The 27,093-nt window shown below is 33.6% G+C and overlaps 1 protein-coding gene across 9 annotated transcripts in view; it reads left to right on the top strand.

Moving 5' to 3' along the window:
- LOC129004640 (NAD(+) hydrolase sarm1) overlaps window positions 1-27,093 on the top strand; it is a 207,235-nt gene that overhangs the window by 81,342 nt on the left and 98,800 nt on the right. The window contains exon 1 of one of the 9 annotated variants that reach the window (XM_054433239.1): window positions 285-303. The exons of 5 other annotated variants lie outside the window; for them this stretch is intronic. Coding sequence is in view for 2 of the 4 variants with exons in the window: in XM_054433207.1 (XP_054289182.1) it covers window positions 16,047-16,148 (102 nt within the window). In the remaining 2 variants the exon portion in view is untranslated. Of the gene's footprint in view, window positions 1-284; window positions 304-14,224; window positions 14,330-16,018; window positions 16,149-23,607; window positions 23,716-27,093 lie in introns of those variants that run through there. 3 more of the 9 variants (XM_054433212.1, XM_054433207.1, XM_054433232.1) reach the window with 3 other exon arrangements.

The following is a 27,093-nucleotide window of genomic DNA, read 5'->3' as shown; positions in this document are numbered from 1 at the left end:
GTTTATTTTTAACATACAAACCTTAATTTTCTTTGTTATTACTGCAAAATACCTATCGATTGAATATTTTTTAGATCATGGTTCAATTCAAATTGATTGACACTCGTTGTTGACTTTTAGAAAAGTCGTGAGTTTATTATTGTTATATATCTGCTGGCAACACCAGGCGTGCGCTTTCAATGTTACATTGACCCAATCTTCACAACCCCAGGGAAGAAGAGGATTTTCAAAAATAAGTGTTATGTTATCTAATAGGTTCAAAACTAGTGGTTACTTAACGGAAACCCATTGACTGTATTACAGGTATTTTTACATTTTATATGTAGATTAGAAACGTACCCCTCTAGGGATACGAAACAACTGCATCTACTAGTAAGTTAAGCAATAAATTCACAAGTTACACTGTTACTGTAAATAAACAAGAACAAATTCTAACATGAAGCGTATTCCCCGCAAAAACAATGTAATGGATTTGTCATAGCTTGTTGATTGGTATATTCATATTGCTATTCCGAGTAATTGGTTCCAAAACTCCTGTAATATAGTGCATTCCTAAATACCTTTATTCGTTCCATTGACTTTTCATCGGTAGCACTTTATCTTTTTTTCTTCACATCTTATTACACTTGTGTCTTTTGTGTCGGGGAAGGTTCTTTTCCTTTCTCTGCATGGGAATGATCACATTGCCATACCTGTAAAGAGTACGCAAAATAGCTCATTGCCAATCGCGAAATCAGCTGATTTCCTAGTTTTCGTTTCTAGACCAACCACATCCGCGGATCCGGTACGTTAGTTATCAACCTGTATAACCTTTAAAAAGCAAACATAACCTAAATGGCATTTTATGCACATCTATGAAGTTAATCTGTGTGTTATGAGAAGTTAATTATGGTGATGGAAAAAATCTTGTCTGTATTACCATAGATTAAAGAAGTATACAAAAGTGGTATTTAATCTCTGGTATTACGAGCACAAACTTAGATTGCCGCTGCCGCTCTCGAAATATACGGCCATATGCAGTTCTCGAGCGGGATATACTTACTTTGCGCTCTTAATACACAAATTTAACTATCTTGTACAAAACTCATAACTAATTTTCTGTACGGGCTTCCTTCTGCTGTAGTAAATAGGTCCAGAATACGCGTTCTTAGAACGCAGCAAAACTGATTATGAAATGGGTTTGTGTAGAAATATTAACATTGACTTGATCGTCAGACACTTTGCGAGGGGATTACATCTCAAATATAGTAAAAATCAAGTAATCCTAGTAAACAACAAAAGATCTATATATAGAGGACATAAATTAACCTGTTTTCAACAGATTTATAAGGTTAACAAATCTACAAGTTTGTATGTGTAATCAATGTGATATATCAGTATTCTCTCTGTCTCGCTCTACCCACGCTCAAGTAATTTGCTTGGAAACTCAATAACAAATAAATATCGCGCGGAAAGTTCCGGAGTCGTCCTAAGTTGCAACACGTTGTGACAGGGGAGTAATCAGTTTGAGCTACTTATGAATAATAGTTGTGGGACGACCAAAGACGTGGGACTGCTCAAGTCAGTGATATGTAGACATGGATGTTTACATTCTGTTGCAAGTTTTTATAATGCCGTATGGATTGTATAGTCAGCTGCCTGAGTAAATCGGATGAAAGTTCTACCTTTTCTGGAGGATGCGAGCCGCCATTAAATAGGAGGCATTTCGTAGTATGGTAGTCGTAAAAATTATACTAATATTATGAAGGTTATACTAATATTACTGTATTAGGAAGGTCGGATTGGGCTGAAATTTGGAAAGCTCATATTCCTCATTAACTCATAGGTCTATTTGTATCTTACAATCACTTGGGCTCCTCCTCATTGGCTCTGGAGTTTCCGATGCTTGCCTTATAGGACAATGTATACATAAGTAAAAATAATAAAATACTCTTGACAGTTGTTTCAACTAAAGAATTAAGTTGGATTTTATGATGTTCATGTTATAGCAGTAGCAGTAAAAAGTTACATTGTTTAAACAAAGTGCAGCTCAGCACTATTTCTTTTCGTTATCCCCGTTGTAAAGCACGGGTACAGTAGCTAGTTTTCTAACAAATGCACCTCTTAAGAATCTCTTACGCGTTCAAAGAGTTAGGGTAGCCTGCAATTTTTATTTTACCAGGATCAGTGAATATACATACACCCTTGATTAATTCTACACTCGAATATATTGTTTTCATTGTTTCGCCTTCATTCTTGTTGTTTAATTCGTTGTGAATGTAAATTGATAAAGTTGTAATTCAAACTCCATCTTTGGTCGTTTCACACTCAACATACAATACAAAGATTGCAACCGTGCAAATTATTTTGTATATTTTTGAACATAGATTTCACGTGCCCGCTGATAGCTTTGTTATTTTGATGACTTGGTTGAATACCATATTAAAGAACGTATACTGTATGTCCTTATGTAGATTTCGTTTTAATGTTTAGGTACTATTTATTTAGTGATACTTTGACTCTATATTTAAACTAATAAAATACAATTTTAACCAGTTAAACGGTTTATTTGTATACTGTTGTTAGTTTCAACTAGTGCACTTTAAAATTAACTCTAAAATATTGAACAAAATGTTGTCAACATAATTAATTGTGATCTTAATCGTAGCAATAGGATGTGAAAATCGCAATAGATTAAAAATCAATTATTATAATATAGTATCCCAAACAACTACATTGGTGTTCGAACTTGGTATTGCACATTTGGTTTAACTACAAGTCTGTTTACGTCTTTACTCAGGTTGTGACGCAGGTTGCAGATTCTGGAACGCAGTCATCGCATTCCCAGCCAAACTTACCAACGTGGCAGCTGGAAAAGCTGGTCCAGATGTTTTGATTCAATTTGAGTATTTTTAGTCTGTTTCTGGTTTAGACCATTTATATTTTGGGAATTTGCTGCTACTCGAATTCGTACCACTATCGTGTTCAGTGTGGAATCGTGTGTTTAACCTGCTCATTAAATTTGATAATTAAATACCCGGTGTCGTTTAGCCACACACAACTAGCCTATGTGGTTCAGCTAAATACTCGTACGATTGTCGTACCATTCACTATGATAGTCAAAATCGTACATAGTCCAACCAACAGCTGAATATATTACAAGATCATAGTACGGTATTGACAGTTTGTTTATAATTTCCACCCTAAGGAAGCCTACCTTCCCACCGTTTGGGACGGCCTCGCCAATTTAGCGGGCTTTAGGCCGGCGTGGCGTTCCTACAGCATGATTCAGTGGGCTTCATTCATTGTGATGTGAATTGTGACTACTGTACTGTATCACCTGACATTAGTGTGAGTGTGAGTGCCACAGTAGCGCATGCGCAGCACGACTCACAGCTGGTTCTAGTTTTGTTCTGGTTTTCTCAATTGCGACCAGTTTACTTCGTTTCCTTGCTCGGTTGCGTTTATTGTTCAGTTCGGTTTTCTTATTTAGTGATTGTGTGTTTATTATGTAGATTAGCTCGCTCGCTCTCAATGCATTGTTTATATGGTTAAAATGTCATTTTTATTTCCATGTAATTTAATTTAACGATGGTAAACTTATTGTTAGAACTTATGTTTATAATGGTCAAAGGTAGTATTCAAAAAAAATATTAGTATTCTATCAACTAATAATATATTATAACTCATTAGTTTCAATTGCATTGCCAATTCAAGTAGGCCTCATTATACCGTGTTTAGGTTGAATGAAGATAGATTCTGTGCAATAATGCTAATACTAGAATTAAAAATGTAGTACGAAATTGTTCTAATAGATTTGAAAGAGCTGAAATTAGTCCTTGTCATTAAAATTCCCTAATAATAGCTGAATGTTATTGCATTCATTTTAGTCATTACGAATCATATAAACAATGATTTGTTTGATTAAATACGTTTGTTTGCTATTGAACTCAGTTGTGGTTTTATAGTGGTTTAGATATACAGACTTAAAATGTGTACCGGTATTGTTGTTGTGAAGATAGTTTTTCAAAGACCTATGTAAGCAATCAAATCATGAGTGTAAATGGTTATCTTGTATCCTATTTTCGTACCTAAAACACGTTGAACAGAGTTTATTTTAAACCATGACGCCGACAGTGTTTGTTTATGTACCGTTGTATGTGTATGTGTATGTACGCCCCGCGGTGTGAAACTATTCTGCACACAACACTACATAACAGCTCCACAGATCTAATATTGACGGTTGTTCACTAATTCAGTCGAGTTGTGTTGAATTCATGCGTGGGGCGGATGACGAGGCGTTGAACTATTACATAGTACAGTACTGTACCTAGTACCCAGAGATGGGCCTTCAAAATACTCTCACTGACTTACAAACATCTACCTAGTGTTCTTATTGTAACTGTTGGTCGTGCAATGCAGAAAGGTCTACCTTGAGTGTTCTATAATCAAATGTTCCCATCATTAACTTGGTACAGTATACTGCAAATGAACTCATCGTCCTACTGTGGTCAGTTAAGCTTGTTCTGGACGTTTCACTACTGGTTATTTTAAAGTGTTGATGTAAACTCGACGTTTATAAATTATCTAATTGTAGATTTCACAGTTTATGTTTTACCACTGTCAATTTGATTGTTTAATTTCTGTAATAAAATGGCACAAACAGTAGTTTACAAACAGATTGTCCATTTTAATCGTAGCAGCTTAAAAGGTAGTTAAGTAATATGTATAGAGAATGGATGTAAATGGACATGTATAAACAGGTATAACCTGAGGCCAGGTATAACCCGAACTTAAAGAGTTACCAGGCATAAACTACCTTAATGATGACGACTGCCAATACAAAGTAGTTCTGACAAATGAAGATTCTTGATTCTTAAAACATCTCAAAAAGATAACCCGCTGAGGTTGTGTTCAACCAAATTGAGTTGCGTCACGACATTACTTTATTACATAAGACACATTTTTGGGAAGTCATTATAATTATAATTCTCAAAGGAATATTTTTTACTTGGCCTTAAAAAGTACCGAGCTATGGAATTGGTAATTTTTAAACGTATCATTCAACGTGTTTCCGCGAAATCTTATTTTTTTAACAATTGACCATGTGATTCAATGGATTTTACTATAACACTTTACCTTTCATCAAATCCACATTTCTACGTGTTGTATGCTGTAATGTTAAGTGTTTACATAACTTACCATTGGACAATTATACAGGGTGTTAATTTGAAAACTTTCCATATCTGTTGTGTGCAAAGGTAAGTTTTTAACACTTGTTTGTTCTCATTTCCCCCTAATTTGGACATGCCAAATCCAATAAAATTATTTTCAATTTCGAAAAATGCCCCAAAAGGGCCCAATTTGGGGGGTAGGGGTGCTTTTTGAGAAATTTTCAAATATAAACATGGGTTGTGTGATACATCAATTTAAAGGTCTAATCACCCCGACTATTTTGGTGCAATAAAAATGTAATTATCTTTAACCGTATGTACAGGGTGGGTCAAAACGTTTTTAAAAACGACTTTGAAGTTAAGTGCCGTATTACCCAAACTACTGAACGGAACAGCGCCAAATTTCTTTCCAAGCTTATTCTTGATCTACTCTTTAAGATAACTTGTAATAAGGGCATTTTCCATGTTATCTTCTAATTTTTAAAAAATATCAAATTTTAAGAATAAAAGAAAGGTGATAACTCAAAATTCTTAAATAGCAAGGTATGACAAATTTCATACCACGTGAAAGGTCCTTTTTTAACAAACATTTTACGTATTTAAGTTTTCTTTCTATCTCTTACCGTTTAAAAATTGCAGTAGAAAAACTGAATTTTCCATAGTAATATTGTAACTAGTTTTCTAATAAAACAGCCAAAATTCGTCTCTAGACACATTTAATGGTGCATTAACTGAAGGAAACAATTCATAATTATTGATACCCTGATTGAGTCGTTACGTTTTAATTTGTGAAAAACAAGTCTTATAGCTGATGAGGACAACCTACATGTGGGCTGCTTTCTGTATACCATTGACTAGTCAACGGTAGTACTAATTTCAAAAAGTACTATTTTCTGTAGCATCTAATCGAATATGGTGTACACTTTAAAAAATAGACTTTATTTTTACTTATCGGGCAGAACAAAAGTGTTTCAGGATAACTGCAAAGTGTTTAACAATAAATATCCAGGCAAGACCTTAAGTCATAAAGCTGTAAATGATTTGGTTAAGAAATTTCTGAAACTGGCTCAGTTCCCAATGAGAAAAAAACAGGATGAAGGGTCCAAGATGAACTGACACAAGTAAAAGTAGTTGATCAATTTGTAATTAATCATTACATCGTTGAGCAAAGTGCAATGTGTTTTGTTAGAAAACTAGTTATAATTTTACCATAGAAAATTCAGTTTTTCTACTGCAATTTTTAAACGGTAAGAGATAGAAAGAAACATTTTTATTGCACCAAAATAGTCGGGGTTATTGGTCCTTTAAATTGATGTATCACACAACCCATGTTTACATTTGAAAATTTCTCAAAAAGCACCCCTACCCCCCAAATTGGGCCCTTTTGGGGCATTTTTCGAAATTGAAAATAATTTTATTGGATTTGGCATGTCCAAATTAGGGGGAAATGAGAACAAACAAGTGTTAAAAGCCTTACCTTTGCACACAAAAGATATGGAAAGTTTTCAAATGAACACCCTGTATAACATCAAAACTTTATCACATTCTTCTCTCACTGTGTATAAAAGGAGTATTAACCTAATTTGTTTGTTTATATTGATACTAGCAGAGTACCCGTCCTTCCCAGTTATACTCGTGCTGTGCCTTTAAAATGGGGGAGGACTCGGTTTGAGAACATTTGGTTCTTTAAATTTATGGTATGCTATATTATAACTCATCTACCATAGCCATAATGTTCTACCACTGCACATAAACAATAGAAAAAAGTAAATTATCAAACTTTCGCACAATATCACAAATTATTTATTAAATTATAAACGTAAGCATAACTGTAAACAATTTATAATTTGACAGTTCTCATTTTGTATCACAGCTTTTTGTTGCTGCTTAGTTTAGCTGTGTCATACAAGCAACAAAAAAATTACAGTGCTGCACCCTTTTGGTAAACATTGTGTCTTTGTAATGCTATTAAATATCATAGAACCAAGTTGTTCAGTTGAAACAGCTGGCAAAATTCTTTACCTAATTCCATACAAGAATAACATGGAAACTCTGAACACCCGTGGGGCCTAGCCCTATATTATTTTAACAACTTTAATACGTCTATGTGTTTCTCGAGACTATTAAGTACCTCTCTGCAAAATGTCAGCTCGATCGGTCCAATAGTTTTCACGTGATGGAACTTTGGTTATAACACAAACATCCATACTACTTTCACATTTATAATTTTAGTGGGATGTTGACTTCAAATATTTAGAGAATTTCCTCTATCTGATACATGACTCTCAGATGTTTTATTCCCTGGTGCTAGACAAAGTTTCAATCCATACTAAGCTGTGAAAAGTTTTACTATATTTATCACATTAATCACTGAGATGATTGTTCTAGACTGAGACAATCAGTTGTAGTTTCCCATGAACTGATTGTGGTACACTGTAGCATTTGAGGCCGACCTCTTCTCCTTTTGCAGAATCTTGAACTGCCTTGACTGTTTACCTCTCATAACTTGTCAGTTAGAAGTTGATGATTAGATCTGACCGTGAATTGTATACTTTTAGGAAACCCATGAGTTTATACGACTAGGTATAGAATATACTAAATAATTAGGGCTCACTATGGATATTGAACAGATTCTTTAATCGAGGCATAAGCTATTCAAGGTACAGTGTATAAATTAATTGACGAGTTTTTATTTTTTTTTATTTTACACTATTTTCTTTACAGTTATTTTCAATATTTATTTATATGGCCAGTTTTCTAGCCTTGAAAAAGTAGGCAACGTAGGTAATAAAGTTTTAAATGTAAATCTTTAGAAGGATACGTCTTAGTGACATACTGTCATGTGAATAATAACAAATATGATATATAATATCGAAATACAGCGAACTATTATCGTAAAAAATGTTTAAAAATATAAACATTTAATGTTGTTGGATATTACGTACATAGGCTTATACGTACTGTTGAACGATAAACTAACAAACAAACGCTCCATAACGTGAACATGTAAAGTTTACAATGTAAGCGTTTTCGATGACACAATCAGTTGTATGTGGTCCACAAAATGGGGTCACAAACAATGCAATAGTTTGTCAGCGAATCAGCTGATCCGGCTAACAGCTGTTTCTGACAACCAGCCGATCCAGGTGCACCTTCGTAAACAGATGTTGTCTTTGTGAAGGTGTCAGTGCTCCGGGGATTTACAGTGTTTTTCATGATCCGAAGTTTTGTGCGGTTGATATTCACTTGTGTCCCGTTGATCTACACTCACATTATTTTTATTTGGTGGTTGAAAGTGATGTGGACCCTTTATGAAGTCCAGACTCTCATTTGGAGTTACTCGACTCACTTCAAGGATGTAAATTTTAATTTGCCGGTTAGTAAGAGTTACCTTTAATGTTTTTAATTATTTATGATTTCGACGAATTCGTAAATTATAAATGTTGAGGTATCAAACAATTAATTTGGCTTGTTTGTCTTAGAAAGTGTAATATCACTAATGTATCTTCACTTGAAAAAAAAAACATATTTTATAAGTTTATACAATCGGGTAAATTAGTTTTATTTTTAGCTCTATAAGCGTTGCCATTTGGTTTATGATATGAAGTTATTGAATTTATTCGATGCACCTCATTTTTATTCACCGTGAAGCGTCCACTTAAGTTTTAGAAGAAAATAACGAACAACGTTTTTGTTGTACTTCAATACTCTTAATACTGCGTCATTTTTTCATCAGAGGGCCAGGCTTTCAAGTGACCATGATTATTGTGCACAACATAATTTATCATGAATATCGGATGAAGTGTAGGCTAATACTGCAAATAATTTATTTACATTTTCGTTAGAGTAATTCCAACTTAGCTAGGATATAGAATTGGTTACAGTATGAGTGGTTGCGAATTATTAGGTGACCATGCTCAACGGCACGCTATTAACGCCATATATGGTGTTCTAACAAGCGAAATACATGTTGTGAATCGATTCCTTTACGCTGTACTACTTGATACATAATGTAATTACTAAAATGTTTAGATGCCATATACAAACTACTGTACCAGAAACTGCCTTAGGCTGTAGGGGAGGGATATGATCGTTTTATGTTTTTGTTTGATATATAATGAAAGTTCAAGTTCTGTGATTCTATTCAACTGTAATATTTTTGTGATGTCATCGTTAATCAAATGTGATTCCATTATAGGTTTATTTTAATCTAATAAAAGCGCAGATTGTTTCTGAACTAAATTCTCATCAAGCAACAGTTTCTGCTCTGTTTAACTAAGTGCTTTAAGTGTACAAACGAAGGTAAACTATATCTTATCATCGCCAGTATTCCGCGTCTTTATGTTGCTTTTCAATGTTATCTTAACTCTGATAAGTAGATGTGTACAGTACAGGTAACTCGTGTCAAATTATATCCCTTCGCATTGTATAAATTACCACTTATAATGCTTATGTAACCTATTGTCTACCACCTATGGACCTATGTGGCAAGTAAAATATTTATCATCAATATTTTATTAACATAGATAGGCACTATGTAAGTAAAAACGTAGGGATATAAGTAGGGACCATACAAGATTCTTGTCATTCGCCTATTGGGTCTGATGATGATTGGAGTGTCCAATCGAAATCGATTACCACTTACCATCTTTAAGTATATTTATCGTCTTGTGAGTTATCAGTAGAAGCGTAAATATACAGTGTTTTAAGTGTCGTTAGCGTATCTTTTATTTACTTTCCGTAAAAACTTACACTAAAATCAAACTATCAAAAGTGTACACACTGAGTTTATTGCGGGTGGGGGTTTCATTACGGCATTGGAAGCTGGAACGAAGCACGGATAAACAACAGGGCTCTCATTATTTGGTTGCTATGTCCACCGAACACTGAATAAAACGTTTACTTCTTGGTAGTGTATGCGCTGTATACAATGACCACATACCCTATACAGTATATCTCTCGTTGCGGTAGAGATCAAACGTTCTTATCAGTGATTGTTCCTTTCCTCGCCTGTTGCCGCAAATGATTGACAGCTGTCAGTTTATCTCTTATCAGGAGGTCAAGGTTGTTTGTTATCTTACGCAATCTTCTCTCTTCTTTATTCACTTTATCTTGTTCATCGCGCTTTATTCGTTGCTCTCGTATTGTTTTTGTTACAAACTATTCGGAGTGTATCGAAACAATAATCTTTGTAAGAACAAGTATTTGCGCATTCGCAATCCGTAATATGGTCTAAAAATATTAGGAATCCTACAAAAACTATCCATAAGATAAAAGCGGAAAAGATCCATGTAACAACATGTGACTGATATAGAGCCTATAACTATTATGAAGTTTGTACAAATTCTTGATGTACTATTTATTTGTCATGGCGACCTTGCACACTAGTACAGCAAAGGTATTATATCTGATCCTAAACACGAAACCCAATTATTTGGTATAGTGCACTGAAGAAATCTTGATTATAAGAAATCGACTTTTCACATTATGGCAGTACAGTGTAAGCCTATGAAACGCAAAACTGTCCTTTAGCATCTGAAACTTAAGTTTTGACTGTGGTGTCAAGTTATTTCGTTTATCTGTTTTACTATTGTTTTCCACGCATATTCCTTGGTTTTCTCACGTAACGAGCCAAAATCATTGATTCATAGCACAGTGACGCGCTTGATCTAGTTTTCTACGTCCGGATCTGGAGGAGGCACTGTAGGAATGTAGGGCAAGAAGATATCTTGTTGATTGAGGTTAAGTTTGGCGTATTTTGGGGATAACAGTAAAATGTATTTTCGGATTGATACAAAACATATGCTTATACTTCTGTAAGGTTTCATATATTTCTCAGTTATCTAAGTTAGTTTGCTGAGAATTTCATCAACTATTAGGCAACATTTTTTATAGGTTATTTTGCGCCAGCGGCGCATTCTCAAAGACCATACAATAGCCATAGCTTTTCCTCAAGACTCTTATTTCAATATCAGTGTAATGTTTTGCGGTAAAATACTATGCGTAGTAGAACAGACATATTTCTACCATTGCTCAATAATACACCATAAGTCTATTTTATGATCAAACCACAATGGTATTCATCGGAATGCCCGTTTCTTTTGAACTGCATTTTTGTAATTTGCTAGCAAGAACAATTGAAAAGAACCGGTATGGATCACAAACATAAACAAATTACGTCTTTGGCCCGAAAATAAACATTATTTAACATTGCCTAAATGGAACTGCCAAAATATATGTTAATGCTATTAGTATAGGATTCGGGACAACAACGCCATTTGTTTATGTTTATTCATACCTGGTTTTATTCCAGTATTCGTGTTTGCTAGGACACTGCAGATGGTTTCATCCGTCATAGACCCCTGACCATCATGGCTCGCATTAACAGGCAAACAATTTAGAAGCAACAATTAAGGTTATGCAATTAATATAAAATTTGCATTTAAAGTTGTTAGCAAAAAATAAATCAACCCAGAACAGAGCCTAGTATGGATATCGATTTTAGCCTAAAACTACGACATTTCTAACGATTTAAAGTAAATCGTTTCAGCCGTTTTTGAATTCATTGTGCGCGCAAATGTTACTCGTATCTATATATCTAATTCCGTAAGACCAAAATTTTACAATGAAATTGTGAGTGAACGGCCGTAGAAAGCTGGGAGAGGTCTCATTTTAAAGGTCTCGGCATGACATTTTGGGGAAAAATATTCATTTTTCTTAATTATGCACCAAAACGTTGTTACGGAATAGAATAATTCACATTTAAATAGCATTGGAATCTAGGTAATGTCTGCTTTGTTTAGGTACTTTTTTTTAAAGAGGTTGGCGGCCTCTTTTACCCTTGCATTTGCCCGTCCACATAGACTAAGCGCCCGTGCGTGGATCGTTTACTGCAAAGTAAGGAGTGAGCCGGTACAGTACAAAGGTGAACTGTACTGATAAAATGTTATCGGCAGTGACCAGGATCCGATTCCGAACCCACGACATCGCTGCCTGGGGCCCGAAGTCCGCGACGCTACCGACTGAGCCACCGACTCACTAAAGCTTTAAAACATGTGGTTTAACTTTATTTAAATCATATGGTAATATCATAGATAAAACATACTCCCTTAGTAGATTTCTCATCCTAATGGAACAGCTGAAGACAATTTTATTGTTAGTTCTGTACGGTTTATGTAGAGGTCGTGTTTTGTTTACAATTTGTTTCCCGTTAATACAGACATTTAAAACCTCGTTTAACCAAGTAATACGATTTAATCATAAACAATAAATTGTCCCTTAGTTATTTAACCAAACAGTAAAGCACAAATCAAGAAATTAACCCTAAAATAATAGAAACAAAATTTCGTCGACACTAGCCCCTAGTGTGGCGTACATGAACTAGACATGAAAAACGAGCTTCAAAATTTACAATGGGATGAGAAGTCTACTTGTGTTGGTTAGTCTATGGTAATATGTAATGTAATATGTCTATTATAAAGCTGAAATATACTTTTTCCCAATTTTAAGGGTCTGGATTAGTTAATGAAGTACGATTGGTTGTGTTAGTTATGTTGAATAAAATTTTAAGTTAGAAGTAATTACTGGAGTAGGCAAAGGGGTATTTTTCATGCTAAAAATAAAACTAATATCTAGAGATCCTAATATGCCGTTTAGGTTTACAAGGATTCAATTCCCACTGCGATTAGCTTTTGCTATTACTTATTATATTAAAGCGCAAGGCCAAACCTTCACAAAAGTTGGTATTTATTTGAAAAAAGGGGGAAAACCAGTATTTACCCATAGTCAACTTTACGTTTCTTTTAGCCGGGTAAAGCGGCCAGGTGATGATAAAATAGTACTAGAACCAAATAAAGACCAAGGAATCGACCAAAATGGATAGGTCTACTATAAAACAAATGTTGTTTTCAGAGAGATTTTTTTTATAGAAGTAGCATTTTACAATTTGGATGATGACATTATCTCTATGTGTTTTATCTATGTGAATTTGTCTATATTCAAAAGAAATTTATATATACAGTATTTAATTATTAGTCATGAAGATTATTTGTATATTACTGTGAATATGCGCTATTTATTTACAGCTATGCCTTAGTCACTAACAAGACTACAAGATCGCGCCACTCATCCTACACTTATCCTTCACTCATATTTGAGTTAAAATACGCACATAGTGGTCCCCATCTTAAATAGTTGATAATTGATAACTAGCCAATATGACTGAATATTCCATACAGCATAGGATAACACAGTGCTACTATTTCTCAATTGGTCTTCTTCGTATATACACGGTTATGTTTGCAAACGATGAGTCAAGAATAAAAAAATCTAGAAAATGTGCATTTTGATCCTTTATTTTTAAATTTTATTCTATTCAAATGTTGTGTTATCAGCATACATCAATACATATTTAAAAAGGTTTGGACATAAAAACATTAAACTTCAGCGGTTGTTTGATAATTATGTGAGGGATAATAATACTTAGGTAAAAGTAATTATTTAACGCCTATTGGTTTAATACACGCCTCTATTAAGTTGGCTAAAATCACTTCAAAAATGATTTTGGTTTTAAATGTGATAGTAAGTAGCATTCAAATACATTCCACATCTGTAAACACTTAGTAAATTCAAACTTGAAACTTGTATGAGGTTCTGATCATTGACGTAAACGTAATTGATGTAATTCGCTAGCTACGAACGTCACGAGTTTTCTAATTACAGTTTAGGTGTAGATGATTACTGATTAGTAGCCTACTACAAACTGAGTTCATCAGTGGTGTAGGCCCTACTGACCTATAGTCTCGTGTATTATATTGTTAATATGATAACCATTCCGAATGGTTCATATTAAATATCGTAAATACGTAATTACCCATGTCAAAACTTAAGAATAAAAAAGATAAGATATGCACACACTTTGTCTTATACTAATGCATCTCTACAGATTTATAGTTATAAAATGTTGTAGTTGCATTGAGAGCGAGATGATAGTATATATCAGGTTAGCTTACAGTTCCAAGGTAACTACAGTGTTTGCTTGAAAATAAGCCTCTCTGGTGGTTATCCTATACTGTAAAGGAGTGAGAATGCGGGCTTCAGCTACCAACCACAAGAGCGGGGACTCCGTCGCCCTCAAAATGAAGAAGACAAGGGACAGGGCGGAGTTTTTCAAAATGGTTTGTTTTACTTGTTTAACGTGTTTAAACTATATCTTGTCAAAAATTGCAAATATAAGGTATATTATCCATATCCCTGCTTCAAATTATAGCTTCATTCCAAAATTCAATTCATCATTTCAAATTATTTCACAATTTTATACAGAATAAACAACCGTAACTGTAAATAATATTATTCATAATAATAACAAATTTTATCAAAACGAAATGTTTTTCTAAAATAATAAAACAGTTGTAATAATACAAATATGCTAAAGTAAAATATCTTAAATCGATTTTAAAATAAAATTATACTGTGGTTTAAATACATTTTGATTGTAAACAAAAGGAGAACACCTTCAATTTCTCAAACTTGTATCTTTATTATTTGATTTTGTTAAGTTTTTTCTATAGTCAATGGGAATTGGTCATTATCTACACAATTTTAAGCAATTTAAAATAATGTTGTTTTTTTACGCAACCCAAATTACAAGTACTGTGAGACCCTGTTTATCGTCAAGACAAGCTCATATATTGGTATATCTGTTTTCTGAATTAATTCTCGATCAAATTATATGCAGTGTTGCGTACTTTTTATGAGGTTTAGTGTTATTGGGACTTATTGTAAGAATAAGTAACACTAAACATTTGCTTTTCGCAAGCTAATAGCGTATGTATTGTAGGTAATTATTTGCCTGTTTTCTACCAGTCCGGTTTCCTGAATTGTTTGACAAGTCAATAAATAGTTGATTTATAAGGTACTAGATTCACACGTACGTTGAAGAATACGTTAAAAGTTAATCATAGATTCTATGCTATAAGGATGGTTTTAAATTAAGTTTCCAGGTGTATTCCAGTACCTATTAAATCAACAATTTATTGACTTGACAATCATTTTTGGAAACCGGATCTGTAGAAAACCAAAATAAACGTAAGCAATACACACTCTCCTTCGGATCGGAAATGGTCGGATCGGAACTGAATCATAGAAAACGAAGAAAACCTCTAGTGTCTAGCTAGGCTATCCCCATTCCATGTCTTATTTCCAACCTAATTGAAATTAAACGTGTTTAGATTATGGCTATGTAATTGGCTTATAATTAATTTTCCTTCCTGTATTATTGTGGTGGTTGTAATTTATAATGATTTTAAACAACATTTGGAATGGTTTCGTTTTTGTTTTGCGAGAAATTGTTCATATGGCTCGTTCTTTTTTTCACTAAACATGCTATCAACATTCCGGTTTTAACGCCTGCCCCTAAACGAAAAAATACTATCATATTTACTTTTGCATCAGTAAGCCTATGAGGAGAGCATGATTTTATATGTTACCGTTTCTAACAATGAATTTGAACAATAAAACTCGTTAATGAATCAATGAAGCCAGGTGGTTCTATTTCTTTGAAAACGTAACAAACATTTCTACGTAACAACTGAAGAAAAAAATATGCCAACGCAGTAGCAGCGTTAAATTTACTACTCAGAACTTGTTTGAGCAAAAATTAGCTGACACAAAATCTGATTCCCCGAAGAACACCTGTTATTTGACGTCACTGCTCAGCTGATCGAATATTGGTAGCACTGACTTGATTCTGTTGTATTGGCAATACTGATAGTGCGATGGTCTCGATAGTGCTGATTGCTGATAGTGAGTCAGTATAGTGAGCTAATCAACAGTCCTCGGTGCTGCAGCGGAGTATTGTGCAGTATTGTGCAGCACTGTGCAGCAGATGCAGCGATGGGTAAGCCGTTCTTCAGCGGGAGTCAGCATCAGCAAGTGACAACAATATCTGTAGACAAGAGTGTTAGGCTCAGGATAATCACTTATGGATTCGGGCAGGTCAGTTAAGATGATTTGTTCATTTTTGTATATTTGTTGGTCGATAAAAATGGCAATGAGTAGCTGATTAGATTAACAATTATAAATAGTAAAGGATTAGGTTTTTTACGATTTCATGTTTTTTTCGGTTGAAAATAAATTTGATCACAGTTCAATAACATTTCAAATATGTTGGAGGGAATCCGGACTTAATTTGTAGGGCAGTAATTCATTAAATTCAGTAATTGATTAAAATGGTGTTCACCTGTTTTAATCTATAAAACTTGATTTTTTTTATTAAAAAGAAGAGTGTTCATTTATTGAAAACCAAAATCTACCGAAACTGCAATATCGGATAATTTATTTTACTTTCTAGAAAATTACGAGGAACTAAACAAGCCTAACTGTGAATAGTGTATCGTTCGAAAATGCTTTTTAGTATGGTTTTTACATTTACATTATCTACCATGATGGTTTGACTAAATGGTTTGTATCGGATTTTTGTAATATAATATGAAAGGTCAATATAATATACTGCTCATCTTATGTTGATTTATTTCGTATGTGTATATAATGCACAATAAACTTTGGTACCTGAGTCCATCCCTCTTTTACAATACCGTACAATACAATATGTGTATATATAAGTTATAAATAATAGCATGGATAGAAGTAGACAAAAGTAGTGTCTACACTCCTTTTATCTATGATAATAGTTAATAAATAAATACTGTAATAGCTATTAGTTACAGATACCTCAATTACAATGATACATGTGCAAATTTATGATATCGCGAGATTTTGTTTTGTACAATTTGTGTTCTTAACCACAGGCATTACTTTTTACACTTATTTGTTAAATCTCATTTCTTATGACATCGCTTAAGAAATTAAAATAGTTTTTGTGTTTGAGCCGATGGAAATTCCTAAAAGTTCCGTATAAATTAATACTTTAGAAAATTTCCCATAATAGGGAATAAGCTATTACCGAAGACCTGGAATCTAAAATTGTCATGTTATTCTTTAGGAAAATTAGTAAATTGGTGTAGTTTGCTTGTTTATGGATACATTTTGATCAAACTTGGCAAATGTATTTATTTTATAATATATGCTATTGATATTTTACTAAAAACACACTTTATTACCCTCTCTGTAGCAGCAAACGTAGGTACTCGTTAAACGTAAAGTTATTGAAATAGATTTAATTGAAAATCAAATCAGGGAAATGGAAATGGGGGGTTTGCTGTGGCGGGGGTATTTAGTTTTCAGAGCAACATCCAAAATGGTGATATATTAATTTCTAATAGCTTAAACAATTTAAAAATTATTTTTAAATTACCTATAATAGTTTTTCACTTGTGATTTGAAAAATAAGGCATCTCCTGGTTGTACAATGTACACGTATAGCTCTCATATCGGACTTGTGATGCTTTTACAGATAACACGCTACAATAATAGACGATGGGTGATGTAATTTTAACAGCATTTAACTTTGAATATAAGCCTGCTTTTAGTTTACATCTCGCTATTTAAGAATGTAGATAATATTCTTGATCTTTTTTTAAACATCTATAAAGGATCCATTAGCTTAGTCCATAACGTACAAACCATGGTAAGCCCATACAATTTTCCACAGTCATCAATTCTGAGTTTTCACGCTCAACGTATTTATTAAGATAAAATTTCAAACAAAGTTTTATTCTAATGACAGTGATTGGTTACAATTAGTAGCATAAACTCTCGGGGAAGTTAAGAGTATATTGTGTGTTTACCGCACTCGTATGGAAATCCCATACGTACGGAATTACGTATGGGAACGACCACACTCGTCCGGTAAACACATATTTTCTGTGCTAAGTAACGTCATGTAATATTGTTATCCAAGTCCGTCTATTATCTGGAAAACTTTCTTGGTTAAGTGTTGTTAACTTGAAGGTTAAAGTTTTTTTTTATCTTTTACGAAACTTTTTTAGATATAGCTGTACTTTTTAAATAACGGATATATCACTATTTCTGGTTCAGAAAAATAAACAAATAGAAACACATTTCAAAACATTTTGATTTTACCTAAACTATAGCATAACCAAACTAACTAAGCATAACTAACTAAGAACAGCAAACAAACTGCCATGGGAAACTTAAATAATTGAGAAACAGTATTACGATTTTACTATAGAAATAAAATGTATTTTCAACTATAGATTGAAAAATGTTGGATTGTCAATATGTGCATCATAACATTGTTGTACTTTGTACTAAATTTGAAATCACACTTTTCACAATTAAATCATTATGTAGTTTTAAAAAGGTGCAGGAGGTACTCTGCATATCACTCATGATTTTTTTGAAAGAGCTAGTCTTGGTGGTATGGAAAAACTCAGCAGAAAATGTCGCCTTGTTGCTTCTGTCAAAAGCCACAATGGAGAAAATTTTAAGCCATCATTGTGTCGCTGTCTGAGTGGGCGTCAACTTGTTTGCGCTGCCATAACCAGAACTAGAAGTATTCATGAGTTTTGTCGAGTTACGTCACAGAACTTCATAAAGAAAACATTAATCATGCGGCTGATGATTTGTTGAGAATCCAACTACTTGGTTCTGTTGTGCGATGGTTTTGAACTTTATCTTTGCTAGATGTTATATATTCATCACGAACGAAGATTTTAATATTTATTGTAAAAAACACAAAAATAATAAATCTAGGGTGATAGTTTGGTCTCTATCTTTAAAAATGATATCTACCGTGTTTTACCTAATTATTTAGCCAGTACAATTGAAACAAATGCAGCATATATGTAATCACTTTGGAACGATTAACGAAATTATTCCCAGCTTGATTTTACTGAGAATATACATGCTATCCTTTCTTTATTCTGTGGTACTACAAAACGATTGAATTTTACATTGTAAACTGCAACATGCCGTGGGCTTGAAATTTGAATTTGTTACAGTACCATCATGGTTATTATAGTAAAAAAATGCTTTCGTTCCGCGGTAACTATCTACCCCTAGAAAAATTAATTTTTTATGTGAATAATGTCAAAGCTTTAGAATTTCCAACGATTGCTCATTTGCATTAGAACTATTGGAGTTAGGAACTATTAACAAAATACAACCTTTTGATGTTTTATTAAGTTCTTAGTAATTCCAAACTTATAGTCCACATTTTCAACTGATACAAAACGTTAATCAGATACACCATTGTATTAATCACTTAAAAATTAAAGATACGGAAACACTAATACACTAATACTATTAATACCAACATTGACTATATATACCTATAGTACCAATTAGCCTACAGTACTAAAAAAATAATACTAAACACTAATAATACGCAAATCAAAATAATCCAATTATACATTCCCCAGCCTTGATAGCCGAAACTATAGACACAGACAATAGATTTGTACTATCTATTCTATATCTATTCTATATATAATTCAGTTTTAAAAATCTTTGTACAACTAAATCTAGAGTTCTACTGGACCGATTTTATTAATTAATGGGTCGATGGAAAGCTTAGGTCGTGTAGATTTGCAAATAATTATGAAAGTTTGTTTTTATTATGATTTATGGTGAAAAATTTCAAACAAACATGTTTTCCATAAGAAATACATTGAAAACGGTGTTTTTCACACTTTTTATTTGGGTGCGACTTTTAGCTGCTTTTTTTAGTGTTTCCAAGAAGTGTATGGTATCAATTTGTAGGAAATTTTATTCTCTTTCAGAATATCACCTTCCACTTTGGTCGATTTCCTCACCATTTAAAAGTTATTTGCAAAAAAGCTAAGCAACCTCCGAATTTATAATAATGAGAAAATATTGAGTTTGGGATATTTTTGTTAAACTTTGTACAACTAAATCTAGACTTCTACCGGACCGATTTTGTTAATTAATGAGTCATTGGAAAGCCTTACTCATGTAGATTTGCAAATAATTATGAAAGTTTGATTTTATTTAATATTTGTGGAGGAAAAATAAAAATAACAAAAATACTTTAAAAACTGTTTTTTCAGGTTTTTATTTTCAAGTTTATATTTGTAGTCAGCTTTTGGCTGCATTTATTAAATAATTTCAAGAAATACACAGAAGTTATTTGTAGGAAATTTTATCTTCTTTCAGAATATCACGTGCATTTTCTACGATTTACTCACCATTTAAAAGTTATTGTCAAATTAGATAAGTGACCTCCAAATTTTTAGTTGTTAAAAATACTGAATTAGGGATATTTTTGTTAAACTTTGTACAACTAAATCTAGACTTCTACTGAACCGATTTTGTTAACTAATGTATCGTTGGAAAGCCTAATTTGTGTAGATTTGCAAATAATTATGAAAGTTTGATTTTATTAAATATTTGTGGTGAATAAAGAATAAAAAGCAAAAATACATTAAAAACCGTTTTTTTTTATAGTTAATATTTTAAAATTTCAATTTATAGTTAACTTTAGGTTTCCTTTTTTGAATATTTTCAAAAAACGCCCAAGAGTACTTTGTAGCAAATTTTATTCTCTTTCAGAATATCACCTTCCACTTTAGTCGATTTCCTCACCGTTTAAGAGTTATTTGCAAAAAAACTTAGCAACCTCCTAATTTATTGTGGTGAGAAAATATTGACTTGGAGAGATTTTTGTTAACTTTCTACAACTAAATCTACAGTTCTACTGGACCGATTTTATTAATTAATAGGTCAATAAAATCTGTATAGATTTCCAAATAATTAGTAAAGTTTGAGTTTTATTTATTTATGGTAGTAATGCGTTTGCCGGTATGAATAATCAAAAAAAATGTTATGGTAGTAATAATGGGTTAGCCAGTATGCATCATCTGATCATATGGAACTGTTATTTCCTTGATTTTTCTTTGTTTACATTTAGTTGTTTACTATTTGAATTGGCGGTTGAGGTGCGTAAAGCTGAATTTTTATTTCAGGATTAGTGTTGCCTACAGTATTATTTTGAGGCTTCTGTTTGGCTGAGGGAACATCATTACCGCGACGATACGGCTGATGCCATCGGCCTCGGTGGGGTAGTGGATAGAGTGATGGGGTGATGATCCGAAGGATCCGGGTTCGAATCCTACCCGTATCACAATTTTTTTGTATTGGATTTTTTTCATTATCAACAAGTTTGGTTGGTTAGGTTAGGTTATGACGGTTTAATTTTATAATAAAAAAATATAAAATTGAATTTGAGGCATTTATAATTTTACTCTATGAACAAAAATAATTTTTCAATTACTAAACCTTCGTTATAGTCAATCAGAAGCCTCTAAATGACACTGTTTGCAAAATTAATCCTGAAAAACAAATTGTGCGTCCGTAAAGTGTGTTTCTAAAGTGATGTTTTTAATCTGTACCATTAATAAGTATTGGTAAGATAAATGATGTATGGATTTCATAACCAAAAATTATTATTTTAAACTGTCAATTATAAATTATTCAAATTTAATTTATAATTCACAGTTTAAAATAGTATTTAATATTCGTTATTTTGAACTGTTAATTATAAACTAAATATTTTACATTAGTTGAAAAATGAATAACTTTACTCTTCACTACATGGTTGGTGATGGAAACTGTTTCTTTAGAAGTGTCTCATTTTTATGCCATAAATCTCAATCCAGATACAGTGATATACGATCCACGGTAGTTGATGAAGTCGTCAATAACTGGGACTACTATTGTCCTTTGATCGTAGGGGATAAGACATATAGACTAGAAGTAAAAAACGCGACGCAATACAGAAATTTGATGACCAAAGATGGGGAATACGCCGGTAATGTCGAAATCGAAGCTGCAGCAAGAGTTTTTGACTGCCAATTCAAAATATATGCTGAGAAATTGGATTATTTTGTAACGGTTGGTGAAGGCACAACGATCTATAAACTACGATTCTCAGGAAATGTGGATGCTGGGCATTACGATGTTTTGATAGACAATAGTATGCCTGAGAATCAAGAGGATATAATCTTACCAAAATCAAAACGTGGCCGTGCATCAAAAAATAGAAAAAGTAAAACATGTTCTGGCAGACGTGAATCAACAGCTCATAAAAATAAATTGAAGAAACCAAATTATAGTATAGATAAAGATTTACTCCAAGGGGTAAAAAAGTGTTTATCAAGCAATCAAAAGGATGGAGACCTAGAAAATGAAAAAGAAACAGAACAAGATAGTCTGACCAACACTTCACTCAGAGATGATGCAACTTCCTCAACCTCCTTAATTTGTGTATTGGGAATGCCAATACACAAATTAAATTAAAAAATTGGATCTGTCGCTACGAAATCTTAACACAAAACGGGGGTTATGTAATGGCACACGATTAATTGTTAAAGAACTCAAGCCCAATTTAATAATTGCTGAGGTTTTAACTGGATCAGCAGCACGTGAAATTGTATTCATTCCAAGGATTGACTTAGCACAGACGGACACAGATTTACCATTTGTTTTAAAAAGACGGCAATTTCCTTTAAAATTAGCGTTTGCTATTACAATAAACATAGCACAAGGCCGCCATTGGATAAAGTTGGGATATACCTTCCAGCACCAGTATTCAGCCATGGACAATTGTATGTTGCAATATCAAGGGTTAAAAGGTTTGAAGACATAAAAATTAAAATTATCCCTGGCAAAGAACAAGGAAGATTGTTAAAACATTCAGATGAAGTCTTTACAAAGAATATTATTTACAAAGAAATACTGTAAATAAAATATTTTTGTAAAATTTTATTTGTGTTTTTCATTATTTTACTCTTTTAGAAAATCAGTTTCTAAACAATTTCATTCTTAAAAAAATGTTCAGGTACTTACAAGGGCATATATTATGTACCACTGTACTTTCTAGGGACCGTTGTATTTAACTACAACGGGCTCTGTTGCTAGTTGTCTATAAATGAGTACATTTATCATCACTGGCAAAACTTTATTTGTCTACTTACTATTGTATTTACAGTACTACTGATTACAAAAATTGTCAAATTTATCCCTGAACGATTAATGTTTCAGGTAGAGGTATGCTGCGCGCATATAATCAAAAACTTAATCCCACCTAAATAGCTATTTATTTTCATTTTTGTTTTGTTTTCAATGCATGAGAGAACGCATGCGCACGCGGAACCGGAAGTACCGTGCACAGTGCAGTAGGCGTCTGTCTGTCTGTCCGTCGTAACCTTGACCGGTGCCCACTACAGCACGGTACCGGTCCCAGGTACAGCGGTTCTGGAGGGATTTTATCCCGAATGTGGGATAAAATGAGTTTGCATACCCTTAATGTTAGGCTATTTGTTGATATCAACACATGTACAATCAAACTGCCTATGATTCATTATATGTTTTATAACATGTAGTGTTTTGTGTTTATTTCATGTGTATGCTGTAAGTTAAGAAGCGATTTACTGCGTAGTGAGGGACAAAATAGGATAAACGGGATAAACGTGGTGACGAGAGTAAATACTTCTAGCGTCTGTTTAGTTGGTTCTGGTGTCAGGCGGCTGATGCCGTTTCACCGATGTTCTGTAATCGCAGTAGTTTGTAGTTTTCTAGTCATGTGTCAACCTATGTGAGCCTACATTGACGGTGGATTGACGTAAGTTTCCTGTGTTTGAGCCATCTTGTAAGGCTACTTACTTACATGTTCTGTAATGATGACCTTGTGGGTATTGTTGTCCATACACGTGTGAGTGATGCGTCTACAAAGTCTTGCTAGATCTGTATTGTTATATGACTCGTTACGCAAGAGTTTATAAAAAAATAACAATTCAAGTATTTGTGCATTTGATTAATTTGTTTGTCATTGTATAAGCTTGTTTATCAGCTAGGTCTTATAAATAGGTATGATATAAGCTCCACTGTTAGTGTACACATTTTACTTTTAGGTACTAACAGTAGAATACAATTTTGTTTGGAGAAGAAATATAGAAATGTTGGGCCGCGTGGCACGTACAACTTTAAACCTTGAAATACCTAAAGGAGTTGCGTAAGGATGACAAAATCGAAACTATTCTCTTAACACATTTTTATCCTTACCAATTAATGTACAAGTCATATATAATTAATAGTTTCACGCTGCACTATGACTGGTAGTGCATTAACATTTTAAAATCATTTAATAAAGTAGTACAATCAAGTGAAACAATTAAATTTAGTTCAATATGAGTTCTTTCTAATGCACGCGAATAACACCCCTTTGTAAAAAGTAGCCCTTTGTTGTTAAAGCTAACTTTTTGGTAAACTATTAAAACGCAGTTAATGTAAAGTATTGCGTAGGTATGCACGAACACTGTAATACAGGTAGACATTTTATTGATATATGGAACTATTTGTGCTTTGTTGTATTCACATTTAATGGTGATAAGTGGGATTTATACCCAGCATTCCGGAGCAGAATGCTCATGCCTAACTACTACAATTCACAAACTGCGCCCCCATTATTAGGTTTATGTATAATCCATATAAACTATCTAAGTAATCTGTATTCATCAGTAGTACACTTAAGTTGTTTTATTTGTCAATATTTTTTCCACTTATACTTATGTATAATTTTACCTAACTAACATGTCACCTGGTTACTTGTTGTAAAGTTATATGTAATGAAAAGTCTTAAATATTTAATTACTACTACAAATAACTCGAGTCCACGCCCACCTGCATATGGTAACATACACAAACCCACGACCCCACGCCATGTTGCAATTGAGTTGTTTATCCCAGCAACTTCTGGTAAACAGTGATAAAATATTGTGATCTGTTTGCAATGTATTACTGACGTTTATTACTATACCACAGAGTTATTACAAAACTTTTCAATTAACTACCTATGTATGCTAATTATCCATCATTGATGTTTATTTTCTGTATGTGTATACTCATGGAAGGGAATTTATTGTTTAGTATTTTTTGTTGCTGAAAGAGCACAAACAATATTCATATTTATTACTTTGGATGAGATAAAACACATAGAAAACCGGTAAAACCAATTAAACCTCCCATGGGACTGTGAGCTCTATATATATTATATATATAATTATGTATCAAAAGCCTTCTTCAGTCTGCTGTCAAAGGCAATCTATATAATTAATACGCTACACGAAAGTTTGTCGGTTGAACTCCTCCGCCATTTCTTAACCGATTTTATCCATTGACGTCTCATTGGAAAGAGCGTGTCGCGTAGATTTGCAAACTGACCTTACATTTTTGAAAAAGTCCCTTGGGCTCTGCCCCAGTGGCTTTAAAAGTTCCCATGTTATCCTTATGAAGAACATAATTGTTTACATTTTGATCAGCTGTATAATTTTATTGCTGTTATTTACTTTTCAAAATTCAATGAAACACATTGAGTACATTTATTTACTACTAGCTGTACCCGCGGGCTTCGCCCCGTTTAACTTCATAAGTATTCGCATGGCTCATTCACGTCCTGGTTGAAGTTCGTTCGCTACGCTCACTCACCTTTAGGTTGGAGCTCGTTCGCTGCGCTCACTTGCCTTCAGGTTAGCTCGTTCGCTACGCTAACTCGCCTCAAGGTTGAAGTTCGTTCGCTACGCTCACTCACCTTTTGGTCGGAAATTAGCTGTTGTCATAAATAAAAAAAAATTAATAGTGCTGCGCCCTGTTGGTAATCCTTGTAACTTTTATGCTGTTGAACATCATAGAACAGAACCAACTTGTTTAATTGAGACAGCTGTTAAGATTCATTAATTCCTTTTAAATATGAAAAATCATAAGATTAACATGGGGAACTACAGAGCCACTGGGGCGGAGCCCGAAAGGGTTTTTGAGATAAGAATATGCTTTAATGTTAATCGGGAATGTGAGCTATCATCATGCCAAATTTCAGCCCAATCCGTCCAGTAGTTTATGCGTGATTGAGCAACAAACACACACACAAACACACACACAAACATACACACAAACATACACACAAACTCACAAACTTTCAGATTTATAATATTAGTAAGATAAGATAAGATTTGAGTTTGTGTAAACATAACCCCCAAGACGGATCGTGTTAGTATGGTTGTATCTTAAATTTGTGTATTTATCGTTGTTTTGTGTCGCTATGATGGATTGTGTTAGCATGATTGTAACTTAAATTTGTGCATTTATCGTTGTTTTGTGTAGCTATAATTTGTTTATTATTTGTTGTTTATTTCTTTTAAATGTCTCCGACGCAACGACAACGAAACATAGACAGGAGGCGCAATCGTGATAACGACCGCAACTACAGAACAGTGGCGCGTAATAGGCTTAACTCATCAGCTTAACAGTCTGAACATGAACCTGGACAACTTCAACTATTTGGTTACAAATGCGCCCTTACACTACCCCAAAACGACTTTTCGTTCTCAATTGGCCCTCTATTAATGACCTGTGTTGCCTGTACAGCGAGGCATTTTGAGAAGGAGAGAACCGTCCGGAATGCTTTAGGTTTATCAATAACGAAGATAAACAGGGTCTGAGTTACACAACGGTAATATTTGAGTTGACTCTTTTAAATTCATTGTAAATATGACTGTTATTCAATCTGAAATAACTCCTGTAATACTTTGTAATTGCTCGAATTCGAGCAACATGTACACTAGTCAAAGAATTATAGAGAAGAATTAAGTTTAAAGTAACCTTCAGTGTATTTGGGTACGAAGTGGTATGCCATGCTACCCCAGATGGCTCATATTTGAGAGACTGGACAATCATTTTGGAGCAATCATAGACTGACACATGTAATTTTATTGTAACCTCCTTTAGTTAGTATCTACAGCATCTACACAGTTATCGAACTGGCGCGGAATATTCATTCCACCTACCTCCCATGAACTACTGAGTAAATTCCTCTCCTATACTTTGAATCGGGAGGGCTGGAACTGCACTCACGGTCAGTCCCTGGTCCTAATCCAACTACGGAACTGCACTCACGGTCACTTTGAACCTTTCTGGGGGTACCGGAACTGCACTCACGGTCAGTTTT

This window comes from Macrosteles quadrilineatus, unplaced genomic scaffold (assembly GCF_028750875.1).
Source record: "Macrosteles quadrilineatus isolate MER2022 unplaced genomic scaffold, UCM_ALF_1.0 Scaffold_1__1_contigs__length_201487025, whole genome shotgun sequence".
In the NCBI taxonomy this organism is placed as follows: Eukaryota; Metazoa; Arthropoda; class Insecta; order Hemiptera; family Cicadellidae; genus Macrosteles; species Macrosteles quadrilineatus.
The sequence above is the reverse complement of the archived record's forward strand: the minus strand, read 5'-3'. Positions and strand labels throughout refer to the sequence as shown.